We start from the raw sequence: 20886 nt of genomic DNA, 5'->3' as shown, positions 1-20886 counted from the left end.
TCGTTATATTTTTATCTCTTTCTATTCATTAATACTTTGGTTAAAAATTCGTCATGGATTTAATTTCGTTGAATTATACTGCCAACGAAAATAACGAAATTAAATCCTCAACGAATATTTCTGCTTTTACAGTATATAAACATATTCGAAATAAACAGATATCGTAAAACGTAGAATGCAATCTAATCAGCGGCATTTAAGATAATTAGAATTATTTTGGTAAGGTCAGAGTAGATTTTAGATTTCTTTAGAGACACCCAAATATACCATATAAATTGAAAAGATTAATGCTTGAAATTATGTTATGTGAGGACATACAGTACATTATGCATACATCATTTGTAAAAATCTGAATAAACTGCAGAGTAAAGTTGAATATAAATACATTGATTTTACACTTATGTTCTCTTTCGCTTCGCTCAGCCGAACATAAATTATTTCAAGTTCATAATCATATAAATAAACGAAACAAACGCATAATGAAGGAGGTGACAACATTAGCCAAATTTATTATCGTTTTTATATACAAGTAAATTTGGTTTCATCCATGGAACAGCCAGCCCCGAATATAAAGTATCCACCGCAAAAAGTACTGCATCCTAAAAAGATATTCTTGCCAAAAGCAGGACATCGAGATCAGCTATCTTTTAAAAAACGAGAAAAAAGAAAAACATCAGCAACTTTGCGACTAAGTGGTCGTAGCTAAGTTGTCGAATGGCAATAGAGCCTTGGTCCTGGGTTTAAATACCACAAGAACCGAATAACTCATTACAAGAAAATAGTTCCCAGCTCTAATATTAACTCCTAAGGTAACCGTTACTTATATAAAAACGCGATACAAATTGAACACCGAATAGTCAAGACAGCCTGAGCGCGGCACCCAAACCCAAAGGCACCGGGATCGAACCTCAAATGTACAAACCAATTTTTAAAAATTTTATATGGAAACGAAAAGAAATATATTTGTGTTGACTTTATTACTGGGTTTTTGCGATATTCCGAACTGTTCCTTTGGTTTCATTCAAAGAGCGATAACTCATTTTTGTATTAAAATCACAACCCCCCCCCCCCCCCCCCCATTTTTACTCAACATGTGAATAATTGTACGCCAAAGAATCAGTCTTTCAGTAAATGTAATTTGATCTAGGGTTATTAAACGATAAATCGACAGTTCTTTTAATTCTAAACTGATCTTACTTCTATCCTCAACATAAATATGCATATACTATTTACCCGCTATTATTCTCAAAATTCGTAAGTCTACCTTTTTTATAAGGAGATCATGAATTTGAACGTTGGTTAAAAAACTTAAAGTATCATCATGTCAAATGTCTAGTCTCTCTTTCTTCTGTAATTTCCCGTACATTGTATACACATTTGGGCTAAAAACGAAAACCTCACCATGTTTAGCATATGAATTCTCAGTATACATGTATTTAAAGAAGAGCTACAACTAATTCTAATGCTTAAGTAGCTTACTCCAAATCAAGGAGACTCCAAATTAGCTTACCTGGTACTCTCATTTTATATTTATATGTATTTGGTAGAAACACATATAACGGGTTGAATCATCGAGTTCAATCTTAGTACACCGCAGATTAACGTCAGACTCCAAGTTATTGTGTCTCTCAAGGTTAACGTAAAATTAAATTTATTTGCATTTCATTAATAGATTTTGGTCATCTGATGTGTCAAATAAATGCAAAGTACTAGTATCTTTATCTATCTATTAAGTCAAATTTACAACAAGGCAATCTTTTATATGCAAAAAGATTTATTTTCAAAAATAAGATTGAATCAAAATAATTTCACATCATTTCTCAATACGCTCTAAGTATAAAAACAGACGGTTGTAGTATAAATTAAAAAACACTTCGCAAAGTGATTATTGTTCAAACTCTTTGATATACGAGTAAATCTATAATAAACATGGGGAAAGGCATATATAAGCTGTGGAAATAGTATGAATTCATCACTAAATAAATTAAAATCTGTTCAAATTAAGTTATGAAAACGTTCTGAAAGACTGTGGGTGATCAGTTCATGAAGCTTCAGTCCTTCCAGAGGCTGTTGACTCCATGGTCAAACTCTGGAGAAAGGAAGAACAGTGGATCCATGGCAAAATCGTCACCGGAAGTCAGGAAGATATCGGACTCAAAGGTGTCCTTGAAGAGTTGGTCAATGATACTCTCGGGAAACATGTCGGAGGACTCTCCTCGCAGGATTTTGAGGGCGTCATTCACGAAGTCATCATGATCTTGGCTATTTTCTGACCAAATCTGTGGAAAGAAAAACATGAAAGTATTATACAATTTATATAAGTACGTTAAGTCAATTCACAAAAAAATTCATTGAATCCTTATATGAAATATGAAATTTAAAAGCCAATAACAACATTAAAACTTATGTACCTTTTTGTCAGCCTTTGGCTCTTGTTTAAGAACGGAAGTGACGTCTGTGGTCTCTCCATCGACCTTCTGACGTTTCATGGATGAGACGCGACTACACATTTTCCTTTTTCTTTTTCTACATTTATCAGGACTATCCTGGTTTTGTATCTCTGTATCGTTACCAACAGCTTCTGTAGTTTGTTTCTCCTGAAAATATGCAATATTTAAAAAAAATCACATCATGTTCCAATGTTAAAAAGAAAAAAGAATAATACTATATCAGCAAGATAAATTTTGAACAATAATCTTGAAATAATGAATTATAGCACTATAAGTGTGCTTTTTGTCTCCAAGGAACATCTTTTTCATCATTTTTAAATATCAAAAATTGTGATAAAAGATTATCATATATACAATGAATGCATTCAATAAGAAGGGCAATTACAGTTAATCATTCCCGTCAAACTATCGTCCCTGTGATTATGTACCTCGTCAACTTGCTGTGTAGTAGAAGGAGTCTCTGCAAGAAGTTCTCCCATAATCTGACGCAGGTCAGCCTCTATCTGCTCTCGGGTAATCTTTTGGTTGTAAAGGTTTTCAACCTCCGGTCTTTGATTAACAGTATCTTGAGCAACTTCAACAAACTGTGAAGCGTGTTCAAACTGAAAACCAACATGAAACAACATTTAAGAAACGGAAGCAGATAAACATGAGTTGAAAATCTTAATTGACATTGTCTTTTGGAATTTGCGTACCATCTCAGCATCTCTAGTCCTGCTTCCATTGACCAGTAACGACTCGGAGTCTGTCTGTGTGTCAGTAAATTGCTCCTGTACAGGGATCCGTTTTAGGTTTTGCTCAGTCTCTGTAGGGAAGGTTTGTGGAATTATGGTCCACGGTTGCTGTAAGCAAAACAATAAAAAACAAAAATATAATTTGATTGGAATTTTTAGATGGATAAATGTATCTAGTACATGAAGAATTCACAATTTTTAGACACATCCTGACATTTTAGAAGACTTACGTGATGATGGAACAAAGCATCCTGCTGATATTGAGCTGATACGTCATTGGTTGGTACACGTTGTACAGGAGTCTCCAATGTCTGGGATCTTTTACAGTCCAGACCACCACTAAGGACATCCGTGGGAGGACTCTGTAGGTATATAGGTCGTCCCTGTGTAACCTGAGGAGCACTGGTTCCCCGAGGGCTCATAATGATCTCATCCAGCGAGTTATTGTTTCCCCGGGGAATATAGTTGAATTTTTGTGATCCATGAGAAACAGAAACACTCCTTTCTTTTGGTCCATAGCTGAGTTCGTGTGTACTTTGCATGACACTGTTTCCATTTGGAATATAGATGACATCGTTTTGAGTTTCCTCCATGATGAAGATGACATCTTCTTGTGCTTTTTGTGGGACACTGATTTCATGGGGGATAAAACAGACCTTATCTTCTGTTCCCTCTTCGATGAGAATTATTTCTTTCTGTGTCCCCTTGGGAACATTAACTCCCTTGGAAAAACTGGGAGGATGTCTTTGTGTTTCTTTGATGGCTCCTCTCTGTGTTCCTTGGGAAACATTTGTAGGCACTGAAAAGACTTGTTTTGTTGCTTGATTTCCCACTCCAAAGGCAGGAGACATTGGTGCATAGTTCAACTCTGCAACTGTTGTTGTCGGTCTCTGTCAAAGTGTAAAAGACTCTTAGTGATTTAAATTTATATCTAAGTGGACTTAATTTTCTCTGAGTATTGTCTTAGGGTGTATGTGAATTGATACCTGTTAGGTTGTGTCTGTGTATTGATACCTGTAGGGTTGTGTCTTTGTATTGATACCTGGTGTGTTGTGTCTGTGTATTGATACCTGGTGTGTTGTGTCTGTGTATTGATACCTGGTGTGTTGTGTCTGTGGATTGATACCTGTTGTGTTGTGTCTGTGTATTGATACCTGTAGGGTTGTGTCTGTGGATTGATACATGTTGTGTTGTGTCTGTGTATTGATACCTGTAGGGTTGTGTCTGTGTATTGATACCTATTGTGTTGTGTCTATGTATTGATACCTGGTGTGTTGTGTCTTTGTATTGATATCTGTTGTGTTGTGTCTTTGTATTGATACCTGTTGTGTTGTGTCTTTGTATTGATACCTGTTAGGTTGTGTCTTTGTATTGATACCTGTTGTGTTGTGTCTGTGTATTGATACCTGTTGTGTTGTATTTGTGTATTGATACCTGTTGTGTTGTGTCTTTGTATTGATACCTGTTGTGTTGTGTCTTTGTATTGATACCTGTTGTGTTGTGTCTTTGTATTGATATCTGTTGTGTTGTGTCTTTGTATTGATATCTGTTGTGTTGTGTCTTTGTATTGATACCTGTTGTGTTGTGTCTTTGTATTGATACCTGTTGTGTTGTGTCTTTGTATTGATACCTGGTGTGTTGTGTCTTTGTATTGATACCTGTTGTGTTGTGTCTGTGTATTGATACCTGTTGTGTTGTGTCTGTGTATTGATACCTGGTGTGTTGTGTCTTTGTATTGATACCTGTTGGGTTGTGTCTGTGTATTGATACCTGTTGTGTTGTGTCTTTGTATTGATACCTGTTGTGTTGTGTCTGTGTATTGATATCTGTTGTGTTGTGTCTGTGTATTGATACCTGGTGTGTTGTGTCTGTGTATTGATACCTGTTGGGTTGTGTCTGTGTATTGATACCTGGTGTGTTGTGTCTGTGTATTGATACCTGTTGGGTTGTGTCTGTGTATTGATACCTGTTGTGTTGTGTCTGTGTATTGATACCTGTTGTGTTGTGTCTTTGTATTGATACCTGGTGTGTTGTGTCTTTGTATTGATACCTGTTGGGTTGTGTCTGTGTATTGATACCTGTTGTGTTGTGTCTGTGTATTGATACCTGTTGTGTTGTGTCTTTGTATTGATATCTGTTGTGTTGTGTCTTTGTATTGATACCTGTTGTGTTGTGTCTTTGTATTGATACCTGGTGTGTTGTGTCTGTGTATTGATACCTGGTGTGTTGTGTCTGTGGATTGATACCTGGTGTGTTGTGTCTGTGTATTGATACCTGGTGTGTTGTGTCTTTGTATTGATACCTGTTGTGTTGTGTCTTTGTATTGATACCTGTTGTGTTGTGTCTTTGTATTGATACCTGTTGGGTTGTGTCTGTGTATTAATACCTGTTGTGTTGTGTCTTTGTATTGATACCTGTTGTGTTGTGTCTTTGTATTGATACCTGTTGTGTTGTGTCTTTGTATTGATACCTGGTGTGTTGTGTCTTTGTATTGATACCTGGTGTGTTGTGTCTGTGGATTGATACATGTTGTGTTGTGTCTGTGTATTGATACCTGTTGTGTTGTGTCTGTGTATTGATACCTATTGTGTTGTGTCTGTGTATTGATACCTGTTGTGTTGTGTCTGTGTATTGATACCTATTGTGTTGTGTCTGTGTATTGATACCTGTTGTGTTGTGTCTTTGTATTGATACCTGTTGAGTTGTGTCTTTGTATTGATACCTGTTGTGTTGTGTCTGTGTATTGATACCTGGTGTGTTGTGTCTGTGTATTGATACCTGTTGGGTTGTGTCTTTGTATTGATACCTGTTGTGTTGTGTCTTTGTATTGATACCTGGTGTGTTGTGTCTTTGTATTGATACCTGGTGTGTTGTGTCTGTGGATTGATACATGTTGGGTTGTGTCTGTGTATTAATACCTGTTGTGTTGTGTCTTTGTATTGATACCTGTTGTGTTGTGTCTTTGTATTGATACCTGTTGTGTTGTGTCTTTGTATTGATACCTGTTGTGTTGTGTCTTTGTATTGATACCTGTTGGGTTGTGTCTTTGTATTGATACCTGTTGGGTTGTGTCTGTGTATTGATACCTGGTGTGTTGTGTCTTTGTATTGATACCTGTTGTGTTGTGTCTGTGTATTGATACCTGTTGGGTTGTGTCTGTGTATTGATACCTATTGTGTTGTGTCTGTGTATTGATACCTGTTGTGTTGTGTCTGTGTATTGATACCTGTTGTGTTGTGTCTGTGTATTGATACCTTTTGGGTTGTGTCTGTGTATTAATACCTGGTGTGTTGTGTCTGTGTATTGATACCTGGTGTGTTGTGTCTGTGTTTTGATACCTGTTGTGTTGTGTCTGTGTATTGATACCTGTTGTGTTGTGTCTGTGTATTGATACCTGGTGTGTTGTGTCTGTGTATTGATACCTGTTGTGTTGTGTCTGTGTATTGATACCAATTGTGTTGTGTCTGTGTATTGATACCTGTTGTGTTGTATGTGTGTATTGATACCTGTTGTGTTGTGTCTGTGGATTGATACCTGGTGTTTTGTCTGTGTATTGATACCTGGTGTGTTGTGTCTGTGGATTGATACCTGTTGTGTTGTGTCTGTGGATTGATACCTGTTGTGTTGTGTCTGTGTATTGATACCTGTTAGATTGTGTCTTTGTATTGATACCTGGTGTGTTGTGTTTGTGTATTGATACCTGGTGTGTTGTGTCTGTGTATTGATACCTGTTGTGTTGTGTTTGTTTATTGATACCTGTTGTGTTGTGTCTGTGTATTGATACCTGTTGGGTAGGTCTCTTCTCTGGCTGAGACCACTTCGTGCCATTGGAGTTGATTAGCTTGCGGTGGTAAGGAAGCACGGTAGATGATATGAACTTTTGAATCTGTTCATCACTCAACAGATTACTTGTCTGAAATTCAGCAAAAGTATTTGATATCAAAAGCCTAAGAAAAAAATAAGCCCTCAATAATGACCGGTTCCTTGAAATTTAGGGACTTAGAAAGTTTGATGACATGATACTCTTAATATCACCGTTTTATTTCATATTTAATTTGTTTAAAAACTTGTACACATATACGTTAATTACCTCGCATGTTGCCCCTCTGTCCAAAGTACGAATGAACCCAGTTTTCTGTAACACTGTCTGATCAGTGAATGGGTGAAGCCGCTTTATAGCGGGCTCAGCCTGAAGAATAATGATAAAAAATGTTTGAATATTACCCATATTTTAACGACAATATTTCAGAATTCCAAAACATTTTCAAAAGAGAAAGAGATGAAATGAAAGAAGTGTGCAGAGATATTCTAGAATAACAGAAATGACATACGTGTGAAAGAACGAGTGATGAGGATAGAGAGAGGAGAAAGAATATCCATTGTGACTTTATTTTTACTTACATCCTAAACCAATATTTTTTAATATTTAAAATAATCTGAGACCTCCATGAATCTCCCGCAGGAGTAGGGCGTGGTTCTGAAACCCATGCCCAGCATCTGATAGCTACTAGGGACAAGTTCTGGTGGTAGATACTGTCCATCCTCTCTCTTCTGAAATGGAAAAAATGTGTCATATTAGCGGGATGGTGGTTTCTTTTACCTATAAACGGTACTGTTATATTCCTTTTGTCAAAAAGTTATTTATTTTTCCCAATTTTGGGATCAATTTGAGATTCCAAATTCGTAGGGATACCACTAAGCCTACCGCCCCCTCCGCTTTCCGCTCTCTTTTTCTGATTTTGTATTTTTGTGTTTTGTAGTTTTTATTTGGAGATAATTCACCTGTCTTGTTATAATATTGGTAACAAACACACTCTAAAACGTATCAAAGATATAAAAAGAATTGATTGATAGGCTTATATATAAGGCCTAACGTTATCTTTGAAAAGAGAATAGGGCCTATAGTTCATAAGTTTTATAAAGTTCTTAAGATTCTGAATAAAAAATCGATGTAAAAAATACATGTAATATATGCATTGTTAACGATTAAGATTTATGATAAGAATATTAAGTGAATGCATTTATTATCTTGACATCGATCAAAGGATTTTTTCTGCCAAACCGATTGTTTCTTATATAGCCGAAGATTTTTAAATAACAACTTTTCACCATAACAACAAAACATGAAATTTTTTGCCGCAATAAAATGAATAAATATGAGCAATACCCTCTTAGAAGTATAGTCGTTCATTTCTGCAACTTTCTTGGGTCTTGTGATACACTAATTTTCAGAAAAATCTCGCTTAGCGAAATGCACGTCTTGCCTCAACATCTGATGCTGAAACACTGGTGATGTAATCAAAACACAACGTAAGCCTTAGCGATCATGACGTCATCATATGAATATTAACCAATGAATATCGAGAGTCTAAAATACAATTCTAATTTTGGAAATAGGATTCCCCAGAGGAAATTCCACCTTCCTTAAAAGGCTTGAATTCACTTAATATTCTCATTAAATGTACAACATTAGGTAACACAGTCAATATAAGATATTCTGCACCTAATATTATTTCGTGTATTTTAAGTCATATTCTTCAACATTTTTAAATATATCAATATAGAATTTCTTAAAGCAAAATCACGTCTATAAAAACAACTGTATCAAGAGGCATATTTAAGTGCATGATCGGGTCCCATTTAAATGAGAGAGAGAGAAAAAACACATAAAATGAATACTGTCTATCTGATTATTTTGTAATTCAACATGCATTTCTGCATTTTCTAACATCCTTAACGTTATACTTATCTCGTACATTCTAAAAAAAAATAATGATAATAATAAAGAAGTCTACTATTATTTTTTAAACTTACAAAGAAATTTACTTAGAAAATGTTGGAAGAAAATTTGATTAATGACATTTTTCCAAAGTCAAGTTTATTGGGCGAGATGGGGGTATGCATGTTTGAAAAATAAGCGTGCTGACCCCTGCATTTTTTTTAGCTTTCCATAATTAACCAACCAAAAAATTGCTGGGACCGCACATATTAGAATGAAAAAAAATCAAAGAGTTATCGCTCTTTCATTATCTCGAAAGACAAATAAAATAATTTTTAAGAAATTGTGTTTTGAATTTGCAAATTTATTCGTAACCATACCACAAGACCTTTATTTATTTATTATTATTTTTTATTTTTATCTATTTTTGCATATCAAAATTTTTTATAACTTGGTGAACGTTTTGACATGAGTTGTCTTTCTTTTGATATACTGCTTTCTTTTGGTTGCACAAACAAAAGGGGGGGGGGAGAAATTTTTAAAACTATGCATGTTCTAAAAAAGAGAATTGATTTATTTAATTTCATAAGTCAGTGGTGGATAACTTTACTACGGCATGGCAGAATACACATAATTCATTTGAAACTCGCACAAAAACATATACTCGCTGTATCAGTAGGAAAATAATTGAATGACGACAAACAAATGAACAAACAGGGAGACTGACAAAAAAAAAAGGATCACTATATATGGTGAGCCGTGTGTAATCGTGATAACTATAAGAACTAGACAAGGTTTTTTTTTTTTTGCAGTGATTGGGGTGGGGGTCCTGATGTTGTTATTATTACAGTAGCGGCAATCACTTAGCTGTATAAATGTTATTTTCATTGAAATAGGCGCAATTCAGCAGCTCACGTGTCTGAATTTCACGTGTGAAACGGGAACGCACATTGTGTTTACATAAAATGTTTATAGACCTTGGAAATTAACACTCATATAAATATACATGAATATTAGTCTACATGCAGTTTTGTGTTAATCAAAGCAATTAAATTTCAATGCGATTTAGGCTGACACCGCATTCTAGTACTGAAACAAACAAAACAAACACTAATACACCCCCCACCAAAACAATCAAACAAAACCCCCAAAACAGATACTAGTAAACATAACCAAATATAGGACGCTGAATTCTTGGACTTTATTTTTCAGGAATAAAAGTATGCGCCCTATAAAGATGTTTTTTTCTTTCTTTGGCCTGAAATGTAAACTTGGAATAAGATGTGATTTGCTGATTCATAGGTGATATTTCATTTATGTTTAAAATACAATTATAAGATGTTTAACAAATCATTTAATAATATTAATGTTGTCAATTTAACCAGACACGTCACGCATGATATTTAATTAAACTTAATAAGGATATTGTTTATTTGTTTTTACTCTTCTTGAGGTTTCATTTCTACGTGTGTAGATGCATGTACTGCCTCAACAACCCATGTGGTCCGGACCGGATTGGACGGATCAGGACAATCCGGATTTGATGAAGAGTAATCATAGATGTATATATGACTTCCTTGATGCAGGACAAGTCCTAACACACATAATATCTGCACGGGTATATACATGTAATTATCGGTCTTCTGACGCAACACCATCTATACACATGACGCAGATAGATAAACCTGTGAATTCAAAACGACCCCCAAAGTCACCCGATAATTGGAGTGATGCAAAAGGGCATGTACATATTGTGAAAACAGCGGTTAAATACGTAGTTATTCGACATGGAATTCGGTCCCCCCCCCCTTTATTCATCTAGCTGTGACAAGTATATAGCACAGGTGCGTGCAATTTGAGAACAGTAAAAGGTTAACATATATAAAAAAAAGTTTCCTTTCTTTAGAAACCTTTGAAATGATATTTGAAATTCGAGGTTTTTTTTTAATTAAGCCGTGAATTAATGGAAATTAGTCATCAATACTTCTTGACACGGGGTAATTAACTTCAAACAAACCCACTTTTTTCATATTACATTTCAAGCTTGAAGTATTATGATTTTTAAACGCTTTCTCACTCGAATTTGATCTCTTATTTAACTTTTCTTTTTTTTTAAAAAAAAAAAGGTCACACCCCAATTCTGAAATCCTGGACAGAGTCAATCTTGTAGCTATATATATATATATATATAGTTTGGAATGCAAGTGGAATGCAACAATCTCCTCAGTGAGAGACAAACTGGGGAGGGGTGGGGAGGCAAAAACTGATAGTGCCGCAACAAAATTAAAAAATCATATATAATTAAGTCAGCGACCTTATCAAACATGAAAAATATCGATGATATTAATATATTAACTATTTCATTACTGAAAATAAAATGCAATTTTGACGAAGCCGGAAAAGCACTGGGTTCGATCAGGTACGAAGGTAATCTGTTTTAAAATATTTTGAAAATGTTTATCTATTTGTTTAGAAGTTAACCCCATAGTGTGTATTCATTCATTCATCTTAATATAGTGCTAAAAATTATTTTTATTTTCGCCTTAAGGTATCCACTTTTCTTTTTCGAATTGTCTTTATTGAATTTCGTTGAAACACCTGTCGCTAATGCGCTAAAAGATTTACCCGGCTCGTACCATGATCCAGAAACCACGAAAATGTACCTGAATTACTTTCCCATGTATATATACCTTGATTTTTACATATACATATCTAAACAAGAGAAAGAAAAAAAATTGCACTTGATGATACCATAACCATTAAAATTCCTAAAAGAAACTTTCTTGATGACTGCATTGAAATATTTGTCGGGTGTATGAAAATGGTATTAATGAACAACGAAACAGGTATTAAATTGCTGGTCCTTTCTAACATGGCCTGTTAATGACTCAATCAGCGAAAAGCATTTCCGCGGTTTTCATACTTTCTTTAATGGAAAATCACACGCTAACACGTCGAGGAAAAAATGATCCTAATTTTTTGGTAGATTTTTTTTTCAGTGTAACATATTCACATCAACTCTCAGTTCAATAAACATTTCAATGATTAAATTCAAAACAAAAATCTTAAATTAGAGACAACTTTTTAGAAATAAAATGTAACGATAATAGATCTATACATAAAAAGAACGCCCCAAGCAGAATAGCAAAATCTCTCTCTCTCTCTCTCTCTCTCTCTCTCTCTCTCTCTCTCTCTCTCTCTCTCTCTCTCTCTCTCTCTCTCTCTCTCTTTTAAAAACATAAAAGAACGAAATTTAGTTCTAAATTTTAGCTTTCATAGCCAAGTTCAAACTGCGAGAAAGAAATAACATTCAAATCAAAAATTTCAATTACATGACAATACACACATGAAGATATATCAAAAAATAAATTTAGACAAACACTGCACTTAGAAACCGTTTGAGCTAACTTTTCTTTCGCTGTGTGTATACTCATCATTTTTGAGCAACTTGGAATTTTGAGGATTTGAAGATGAATAAAAAGCCATCGACCAGTGTAAAAAAAAAAGGACGATGTCAAAAAGTCAGAATTAAAAATAAACACTAATTTAAAGGAAAACTAATGAGACCCCCGCACTCCTGAAATCGTATTTACCCGAGGAATTTGTGCAATCATTCTCAAGTATAGTATTGCTTTTTGTATAAAGTGCATAGAACAATGACTGCCGCCAAAAAATTGTTTTTAATACCCGTATACCCGGGGTATGATCTGACACGAACTAGGCTTATTCAGATAATTAAAAACAGGCACTCGTTATGTTGCAGGCAGATTAAAGGGGGACGAGGGGAAGAAAAGGCCACCGGAATGTAAATATTTATTTCTCAGAGCTGATTTATTTTTGCATTTTTGCTCCACAAATTAATTATCGTTAGCAAGTTAAGTACAGTGTCTCAATCTATTTCAGTAGCAGTAAGGAGATATTATAAGACATTTCTCTGTATTGTAACTCCGTAAGGAAATTATTCACTGATGATCGAGAACCCTCGACATTTAGACCCTAGTTTGCTATTTGTTCGCTATTTATAAATATTAAACTTATCAAACCATAAGGACACCCCTCACCCAATGAACACCCCCCCCCCCGGTTCGAACCGGCAACGACCAAGCAGCGCATTGGCCTTACACCTCTCGCTGTTATAAACGCGGTATTTCAAATATTCAACTTTTATACGCGGCTGACTATACATTTTTTGTCACTATTAACCGATTTTGATAAGGTGTACATGAATATTGCTCTTGCAAAGGACCTATATACAGGAAGGTTTAAAAAAATATGCTAAGATGACTTTTATCGCTTTAAAATGTATTTGCAATTGCATGCACAAACAGAAAACTGAAAATTAAAAGTTCCATGTGATGTGTCATTTATGTCAGTTCTAAGAAAATGTGCTAGAAAACAATTTAGTACAAAAGTAGAAAAATTCGAAATTTCTCGTGACATATCAATTTCTCATAATTATCTATAAATATCAAACTTGATCGAGCATTGTGAATATTTTAACAAAATAACGGTACATAAAATGAATATATGTACTTTGAATATCACGAAAACAATGAAATGCATGTGAATACGAGTAAACTTGATGTAAAAAACAAATACGTGTGGCGGGGATTTGAAGGGCATATATCGGCCAATATGTTCAAACCTAAAGAAACTACACGAAAAAATTACATTAATATCAATAGTTATGCCTGACCCCCCCCCCCCCCGTTTTTACCATTTACACGAGCCGGAGACCGACAAAAGTTTAATTTTAGGGAGAATCTGGGAGATAAGGGGTAAAAAAAAATTCTGATTTTTAAAATGTTTTGGATTTTATACTACAAGGTTATTACACTGCATGTTGGATCCTAGCAGAGGCCTCGTAATTGAGAGAGAGAGAGAGAGAGAAAGAGAGAGAGAGAGAGAGAGAGAGAGAGAGAGAGAGAGAGAGAGAGAGAGAGAGAGAGAGCACTGATCACCGAAGGATATAAAACGCATGCTGTACTTGACATGGGCCACACATTATAAATATATTTACTATGATTTAGTCTAAAACCATTTTAGTTTTGCCTTGAAAAAAAAAATGACACATCAATGAATATAACTCATCACGTGATTGACGTTTATCTTTCTACAGTCGGCAAGCAGCAAACCATAGACGGTAACATGGCGGCCGAGAAGTATTGTTCTTTATATTTCTGCCTACAATCTATAAACATTAGGAAAAGAAAAATTATTTGACTTGTGACCTTTCTTACTCATGTTGTATATTTTATTTGTTAAAATAAATGATGTAAGAAGGACAATAATTATTTTATATATACATGTATATATATCAAATATCAAAGTTTCAAGATTCTGGTCCCTTAAGATTCCTTATAACATATTGTCATTTCAGAGAGCTTTTTCTTTTTGATCCTCGGAAAATGGATGGAATACTGATATCTGCAAAGTGGTAGAAACCGGTTATTACATGTATGAGGACTGCATGCAGTCCTCATTATCAACATATCGAAATAACAACCCAATAATTTGTTTGTAACAGCCCTAAACCTGACAAACTTGATAGTCATGTTAGGATAATTACATAACGATGGGGTATTTCCGAACATTAGAACATTCTCTGGCTATCTATATCCAAAAACATCAAACATAAATGACTTGCAGATTTCGACTTGCTATACATACTCAAAGACAATGTTTATCTAATCGTGTACTGTATTTGGCGGCCATTATTCACGGTTAAATTACATCAGTTTCTGATAGTCCATTCGATAGAACATTTCAATGGCATGAGGCCGCTGGTAGCAGTGAAGAGACATTCGGTAATATATTTAATTGCTGTGCAAATATGTACATATCCCAAAATCTGCTGCTCAGGGGCAGAGATAGCTATTAAAGTATATACCAACCACACGAGCATTTTAATTACAAATCAATCCATTTTTTATCTGCGGGGTTGTGTCCTTGAGTATATAATGCATTTTCTCTGTGACCTATGTTATCTTGTTTCTTTCTTTGAAATAAAAAAAATGAAAGAAATGATAGGTCATACTCCGTATGAAAAAAAAATCTGAACTGCTTATCATGACATCATTTTCTGTCTTAAGCGATGATAAAAACTCTTGATGGGTTGTCTCGTTAAAAACATATTTCACTTGTCCCGACGTTCATGCGAAGCTTTTAGGTTTTATTTCTGATCGAGGTTTTTATCAAAGAAAACAAATAACGCTTCATAGATTATAGGTCGTTTCTTGACCCTTGTACGATACGATGACCTTTGGTCTACAGTAGGAAAGTGGTACCATATAGTGGTCAGTCATAGTTTACGGGACCCCAGAGACTTGAATGAGTATCACTGACCTAGAGAGAGAGAGAGAGAGAGAGAGAGAGATTTCTAGTTTAGTGATGAAACAGCACGTTATAATGTCCGAAGGAGTCTTTTATATTCCCTTTTTGTTTCATTCATATTTTAAAAACAGTGTATCTCAGAGAGAGAGAGAGAGAGAGAGAGAGAGAGAGAGAGAGAGATTTTTTGATGTTATCTTAGGTCATCCCTTACTCGCATGATACTGGCGTTCAAAATATAGTTTATCTTCTTTTTTATCTGGACATTAAAATGTACGTTCCTTTTATAAGTTCAACGGCGAAAGTTGTACAAGTACATTTTTAAGCATAAATGAGATCAAGCAAACACATAGAAAAATAACTGTGTTAATTGTATAACTCCCCCTGAGTCTATTCGGTTCAGAACCTTTGTAAGACGATGTGTAAACAACAACAGATTTTAAATATATCTCTAATAAATTAAAACCATTTCAATAGTTGCGAGAGTCAATTTCGCACTTAATATTATTAAAATATAGAAATCAGTTAACTCTTGTCATCAGAAAATTAAAAAAGAAAATTGTGTCAAAAAACTTTTTAAAAATCAATTTAATGACCATATTAACATTTCTTATCGCTACCTGCATTTCCTGGTGGCGTATGTTCAATAACTTTTGAAGTCAATAAATAAACGTACCCATTACCCAGCTGTGTGTGTTCACCATTCTGTTACATCTTCTCTTGATCAATTATGTGATTACTATGTTCTAGTATATTGCGTCGTTTTTTAAACTTCGATTAGATTTTTTTCTTTTAACTTTCGTGTAATTATGCTTAAATAAACAAACAAATCCAAAATAAGAGGCCATTAGGCCCCGTCGCTGAACCGGGTAACAGTTTTTGAGTGCATCTTTGTATCCTGTTTTAAAAAAGTTCCGTCAAGATTATTTGTGCGCATTATAGTTGATAAAAAGTTTTCTGTGTTTTTTTTTAAATAAATATAAATGCCTTTTAAAAATATTCTGTGTTTTACCGCTAGTAAACCCTTACCTTGTTGATGCAAAAAAAGTTAAAAACCAATGTTGACACTCAATGCAACACAATCAGTGAATATGATGAGAAGTGATTTCATAGATATCAAAGTGTTTGATACATAATCATTAGTTAAGTTAAAATAATTCCTCCGCAATTATAGCAACAATATTTGAGAGAATATATATATTTTTTAAATTTGTAAACTTTTGTTCAAGGCCCCAAATAAGAGTGAATCAAAACCATTTACTTTTCCTTTCTCTAACAAAGTAGAGACCACTGCGTGCATAGTCAATAAGTTTTTATTATATTTTAGTACATGTACAATGATCTTACAATAAAGCAGTCTGTATATATCTTAGTTAAGAAATGTAATAAAATATTTCTATAATATTGCGCTATTAAATTCGTTATGATGGACCCAGATATATTAAATAACTAATGATTTAAAATGAGTTTTTCGTGGTTTAATTAACCTGGATAAAGAAAGTTGGTCATACGGTTGTCGACTTGGTATTTTTGTGATTCATAATTTGGTTTTCATTCACTCCCTCCATTAAAATTACTAAACTATTTTCTCTTCTTCAACGCAATACATCCGATGAGGCAAAATGCCAAATGGTTGAATTAGAAAAGTTGGTCATTTGGTGTTAAACCCCCCCCCCCCCCCCACACACACACACACATAAATACCAAATACATGTAGAAAAGAAAGTTGTTTATTTGGTGTACGAAATAAAAAAACAAAACAAAACAAAAATACAGGGGGAAAAAACAAAACAAAAACGAAGACCACCAAAAATACCAAAAAAATAGAAAGAATACTATGTCGTATTTATTCTGCATTTATTCTGCGAAAATTGTTGTTTTATTTTCAGTGCTAATGTCTGGGTAAAATAGAAGTAAGAGCTCTCGGTTGTCGAGAATTTGAAGTTTACAGACGCCAACAGACGAACAGTTGTCGTAAAAAGGGTGACCGAAAAAACCCGTTTTTAAACATGTACAATCCAGGTAAGCTAAAAAAGAAAAAAAAAGATATTAAGTTCTCTTTTTTAAGATTTAATTGCAGGTTCTACAGTTTAAGTTTGAACCATTTTGTTGTGCAAAAATACGTAGATGGACGAGTAATTTCTAATAACATATTAATCGTAGGACAGAAACAACAACAATCGATTTTCTTTGAGATTTTGATTTATACGTGTCGTTAGATATCTAATATTAGTAACTGATGGGCAAATGTAAACGAACTTTAATTCTTAAATAAAGTGTCGTTTGAATTGTTGTAATTTCTAGTTTGAGTTTTAAAATTTAATTCATGTATATTCAACAGACTTACTTGTACAACATATCTGTATGACGTCATTATTTGTGGTGGGGGGGGGGGGGGGGGGGGGTAGACTGAAGATTAAGCATAGGTTGTAAATATCGTAGGTACATGTCCATAACTCTACCGTACTTTTCTGGCATCCCTTTCAAATCAAGTTCAATTTTGCAAACGAAGTCTGATTGCGAGAGAGGGAGAAAAAAAAGTTAGATAAATTTCCCTCGGGAAAGACAATTGATTATTTTCCAGACAAAATTAGTACAGGGGAACAGTTAGAATCGATAGCGTACGGATTAGGTACACGATTTCTGGATCCGTCATTGCATTCAAAATAGATTCCTAATACCTTGCGTAGGTAAGAACAATTGGGTAGGACTGAGTAAGTTTATACAACAACGGATCGACTGATCGCTGCGTTGGTATTCATTAAAACTGTCCAGGCAATGCATCAATCGTAAACCTGAAGAAAACACTTGAATAAAAATAAAAATCGAATCCGACTTATCATCAGTAAGCTCCACAAACGCAATCTGATTACTCCGGGATATCGAGGATGCGACGTTAAGTGTCCGTTATATCAAGGAGTATCCGCTCTTTCCGTTCCTTCGCCAGTAACGCGATGCATTGATCAATTCTCGTTTGATTAGGCGCAGCAAATCATGCTGATCAAATCCAGAGTAGCTTCGTGAGGTGTTTCCATGTCCAGCGTAAGCATGCATGCCCTTTTACCAAGGACGAGCGTCCTTTCGATTTTAAGATTGGAAACAAAACTTGCTGAAAAACGGTGTTGCCATTATAAAAGTTGTAATTTCAAACGCTTTAAGACTAAGAATACGGAATTCAGCATCCTTTTCAGTTAAGGTTGTAATTTTGCACAAAACTTATCGAAATCAATATACTGAGGAAATCAATCAAATTAGTCAATAGTCTATTAATAATATTATTCATAATAAACAGATTGAAAGAACTTTATTTTTGTATATTACGTCAGATTTTCAAATATAATACATCCAACATGACATATGACAGATAATTATGCCGCTGTTATGAATATAGAGTACGGTATTTTAGTTTTTGTAAACAGAACACTAGATGACTGTTGCCAACAGGGATTTATTATCCCAGCTTATATTCTGGTTTTCAAATTACATTGGTCTTCTGCTATCGACAGAGATAAAGATGTGCATTTGCATTACACTTCTATCTCGGAAAAAAGTCATTAACTCTTCTCGTATTAATATAAACATTAATAATATATACTTTTTAACACTTATGCCAGTCGTTAAAAATTATTTTAAATTCTTTGTTTCTTACACGACTGTAATTATTTGACCACAATCAATTACTTTCCACGACGAAAATTACATAATTCGGACATTAAAATTCAGAAGAAAATGTATTAAAAATGTTCTCATAAACTAGATATACGAGAAAGAGAATTTGATTAAGTTATGATCGCGGACGAAGTATTACAGAAAACCATTAGATCTAGCAGACGGCAAAATGAGACTTAGTAATATTACGTCAAAATGGCGTCTGCTGCCAGAAAACGCATAGCAGACAGCGCTCTGGTTTCTGATGCTGATCTGACACACGGCGTTAACTATAGAATTCCCTTGTATATGTCAACAAGAATTCCACGCATCTAGCCAGCAACAGGAAAGAAAGGGATCCACTTTCTGGGATGCGTTCAGAAAACAACAGACAAGATGAAGATGATAAAAAATAATTACACATTTTATTAAAACAGTCAACAGTTTGTACAAAACTTCCTTCATTTTTATTGCAAAGAAGTGTCAATCATTGTGAAAAAAAAATCGAATGCAAACAATCATTTTTTTTCACTTTGTACTATGTTTTTTGCATAAACTGCACGTGAATTTTAATAAAAAAAATCAAGAGACATTATTTATAGTTTCTGGGGAGCAAATTTGAACAAAACGGAGAAATGAAAGACAGCGTTTTTCCTATTATATAATAACAACACGACCCCTAGGTCATCAACAAAAAGTTATAACAAAAACCGTTCAAGGCTGATTTCTGCCTGTCTGCTTTTCTCCTGCAATTTTACACATGATAACATTGAAGACACTGATTTCACAGGAGAGCTGATCCCCACAATACTTAAAGAATTTAAATCTTGTCCTTGTCACCTCACAAGCAATATTTCATGTATTTATTCTCTTGGGTTTTTTTGCAAGCTTTTTATTTATGCTAGGATAAAGAGATAAAAGCCAGAAACGAGCTGGAATGAATAGAATCACAAAGATAAGTAACAATCGCTAATGAAAGAATGCTGTGGCCTGGCAAAACATGTACAGATGAACGGCCACATGCAATGTAAAAGTCTTTTATTTCTCTGACAAATCCTCATAACTATCAATGATGGAAGATGTATTGTCTCACATATAACACAGCGTATACAGACAGACGTGGATCTACTGGTAGAAGGTACCATGTGTTGGCCTCGTGTTGACAATGATAGAGCACTGATCTATCATAATGATCAAGTGACCTCAAAAACACCGACATCAGACCATTTACAGATAAAAAAAAAAGGGATAAACAGGTACATTACGTAATCAATCTTACTTTTCGTATCTTGACGCAACATAAACACAAGAATTGGAATTTTCATTGTCTTTGACATACAACAGGTTCTTAACATTCAAAAACAGTTTTTTTTGCCATGGGAAATTCTCCAGTTGTCGTTTGAAACAAATTACACAGCTTTAAAGCACCTTCACCCATTGAAAAAGGCATCTCTTATCTGTTATGTCAAAAAGTTGACAATGTCGCACAAAAAAAGGGTACATACATTTAATTTTTCAAGTCCATGGCAGTAAACATGAAAACCAAAAAAGTCTTGACTAGTAAAGTATCAGATCATAAAAAAATTGTATCCCTAAAAGTACATCTCTATCATCCCCATCAGAACTTCAATATTTAAACCCAAACTCAAGTCAGCTAGACCAAAGAATGTCATCAATAATTTTATCTGTGGAGATATCAGAATAGATTGTCCCAAACTTATCTTGTTCTTCATAAGGGTGCAGGCCATCTTCATATTTATGAAGTCTGTCAACACTAAATGAATGTTGTGGGTTATAGTCTAGAAGAGTTTGTCTAATTGCAATGTTTTTGATGAGAATCTCGTTGGTTTAAAAAACATTTGCTCATTATCTTGTATCATGGGAGTGGGACGTTTCTCACAATCTTATCGCCGAGTCCACAATTTACACTTCTGGGTAAAAAAAAAGCTAGATGTGTAATGATATCTACACCGACGTGTTCCCATTGTCTACTGGACTGTGACAA

General features: G+C 34.5%; 2 protein-coding genes across 2 annotated transcripts; both read right to left on the bottom strand.

Moving 5' to 3' along the window:
• Window positions 1-2035: 2035 nt before the first annotated feature.
• Window positions 2036-8501, bottom strand: LOC105322765 (uncharacterized). Its single transcript, XM_034468568.2, has 9 exons — window positions 8352-8501; window positions 7628-7735; window positions 7275-7373; window positions 6969-7097; window positions 3415-4074; window positions 3146-3292; window positions 2879-3052; window positions 2412-2597; window positions 2036-2279 (listed from the first exon to the last, which is right to left on the bottom strand). Exons 1-9 carry the CDS (start codon window positions 8373-8375, stop codon window positions 2052-2054), a joined length of 1755 nt encoding a protein of 584 aa, XP_034324459.2. The 5' UTR covers window positions 8376-8501; the 3' UTR covers window positions 2036-2051.
• Window positions 4126-6076, bottom strand: LOC136276080 (rac guanine nucleotide exchange factor JJ-like). Its single transcript, XM_066086959.1, is given in 3 exon segments — window positions 4126-4146; window positions 4451-5080; window positions 6047-6076. Coding segments are annotated over 3 exon segments (681 nt in total).
• Window positions 8502-20886: the final 12385 nt, after the last annotated feature.

Source organism: Magallana gigas, chromosome 6, assembly GCF_963853765.1.
Source record: "Magallana gigas chromosome 6, xbMagGiga1.1, whole genome shotgun sequence".
NCBI classification, from domain to species: Eukaryota; Metazoa; Mollusca; class Bivalvia; order Ostreida; family Ostreidae; genus Magallana; species Magallana gigas.
Note: the sequence above shows the minus strand (reverse complement) of the source record. Positions and strands in the feature narration are given on the sequence as shown.

Excerpts from the sequence above, each read along its gene's own strand:
- LOC105322765 (XM_034468568.2), bottom strand. The coding sequence starts at position 8,375 with ATGAACGACTATACTTCTAAGAGG. Across the intron at positions 3,293-3,414 it reads ATGCTTTGTTCCATCATCAC|CAACCGTGGACCATAATTCC; the intron begins GTAAGTCTTCTA and ends TTTTGCTTACAG. Across the intron at positions 2,280-2,411 it reads AGCCAAAGGCTGACAAAAAG|ATTTGGTCAGAAAATAGCCA; the intron begins GTACATAAGTTT and ends TTCTTTCCACAG.